This window comes from Camellia sinensis, chromosome 6, assembly GCF_055761805.1.
Source record: "Camellia sinensis isolate YWXY chromosome 6, ASM5576180v1, whole genome shotgun sequence".
NCBI classification, from domain to species: Eukaryota; Viridiplantae; Streptophyta; class Magnoliopsida; order Ericales; family Theaceae; genus Camellia; species Camellia sinensis.
In genome coordinates this window covers 113,492,449-113,494,392 of record NC_138966.1, presented here as the reverse complement: position 1 = coordinate 113,494,392, position 1,944 = coordinate 113,492,449, and the positions used below count along the sequence as shown (strand labels likewise).

Here is a 1,944-nt window from a genome sequence, read left to right as displayed (position 1 = left end):
AGTTCAAGTCAATTCCTCCAAATTCTCTAGCAATTACCCTAGTTGAGCTCAAGTATTCTCTTTTCTCTCCCTGTCTCATGTTTGAGCTATGAGGAGTATGGAATGAGAGTGCAAAATGTATTAAAGAAATCAAAGTGGCCTTAGATAGACTCCACTAGGAAGACTTCATTAATAGCTAATCAATTGACATTATTTATCTAATTTAATCGTTCTGAATCGAATTTCAATTGAACCTACCATAATGTTCTAAAAATTCTAATTAACACATAAATCAAGTCAATTTCTGAATCGAATGCTAATAAAGCCTTCAATTCGTAAACCGAAAAGAAAACATGAACAGATCTTTCTACGTTAAACAGATATAAACATAAATAATGCAATTCACATGTAATTAACTCAATATTTCTTCTTAATTACTTGTTAGGCATACTTAAGCATGGATTAACGTTAATCAGGGGTTGGGGTTGTTACAAAGATACCTTGGGATTGAATGTTCTCGATCGGGGAAGAGAACAAAAAAATCAAAAGTATACCCTCTAAAGCCATATTTGTCCACAAAAATTGGTTGCAAAGCAACGGTACGAGGGAGCCTACCAAAAGGATGGGAGATTTACGTTAACCACATTTAACCTTGAGCATAATCATGACTTGCTTCCCACCGACTCATGTCATTTTGTAATGAATAAGAAAATTCTTACTCCTGTGAAGAGAAGATTAGAAATTAATGATCAAACAGGGATTGGGGTGTCTAGGAATTACAACTCAATTGTTGTCGAAGTTGAGGGTTATGAGTCATTAACATTTGATGAGCGAGATACAAGGAATTACATTGACATAGCTAGAAGATTGAGGCTTGAAGAAGGAGATTCTGATACACTTCAAAAATATTTTTTTAGGATGCATGCACAAAATTTGAGTTTCTATTATATGATTGATGTTAATACTGACTTGTGCATTAGAAACTTGTTTTGGGCAGATACAATGAGTTGGACGACTTATGAAGAATTTGGAGATGTTTCATTTGACACAACTTATCTTACTAACAAATATGATATGCCATTTGCTCCGTTTGTAGGAGTTAACCACCATGGATAGTCGATTTTGCTTGGTTGTGGGTTGTTATCTAGTAAAGACATTGATACATTTGTTTGGTTATTCAAAGCATGGTTAAATTGCATGTCAGATTATCCCCCCAAAGTTATAATAACTGATTAATGCAAAACTATGCAAAATGCTATAGAAATTGTCTTCCCAAATACTCGACATCGATGGTGTTTATGGCATATAATTAAGAAAATTCCAGAGAAATTGAAAGGCTATTCCCAATATGAATCCATGAAGTTGGCTTTGCGAAATGCAGTGTATGACACTTCACAAAAGATGAATTTGTGATGAGATGGAAAGAGATGATTGCAGAATTTAATCTTTATGAGAATCAGTGGTTGGAGATATTATATGATGAGCGACATCGATGGGTTCCTATCTATGTGAAAGGCATTTTTTGGGTTGGCATGTCAACCACACAATGAAGTGAGAGCATGAATGCCTTTTTTGATGGATATGTACATTAAAGCAATTTATTGAACAATATGAAAATGCCTTGAGAAATAAGTTAAAGAAAGAAAAAAAAGCTGATTTCTAGTCTTGACACAAAGTGTTTGATTGCCTAATTGTATATGGTTTTGAGAAGCAATTTCAGGATGCCTACACCAATGCAAAATTCAAAAAGTTCAAGCAGAGATGAAGAGACTAGTATATTGTCAGCGATGTCTTGTGAAAGAAGAGGGTTCAATTTGCACATATTTTGTGAAGGAAGCTATGGTAGTTTTTGAGAAGATGAAGCATGTGGACTTTATTGTCTATTATAATTCGACTGAATTTAATGTTCAATGTATGTGTCGGTTGTTTCAATTTAAGGGCATCATGTGTGCTTACTCACTCGTT

At 34.2% G+C, this 1,944-nt stretch overlaps 1 protein-coding gene across 1 annotated transcript; it reads left to right on the top strand.

Moving 5' to 3' along the window:
* The first annotated feature begins 678 nt into the window (after positions 1-678).
* On the top strand, positions 679-1,095 carry LOC145793505 (protein FAR1-RELATED SEQUENCE 5-like). The gene has a single exon (XM_082876349.1). The coding sequence runs from the start codon at positions 679-681 to the stop codon at positions 1,093-1,095; it is 417 nt and encodes a 138-aa protein (XP_082732475.1).
* Positions 1,096-1,944: the final 849 nt, after the last annotated feature.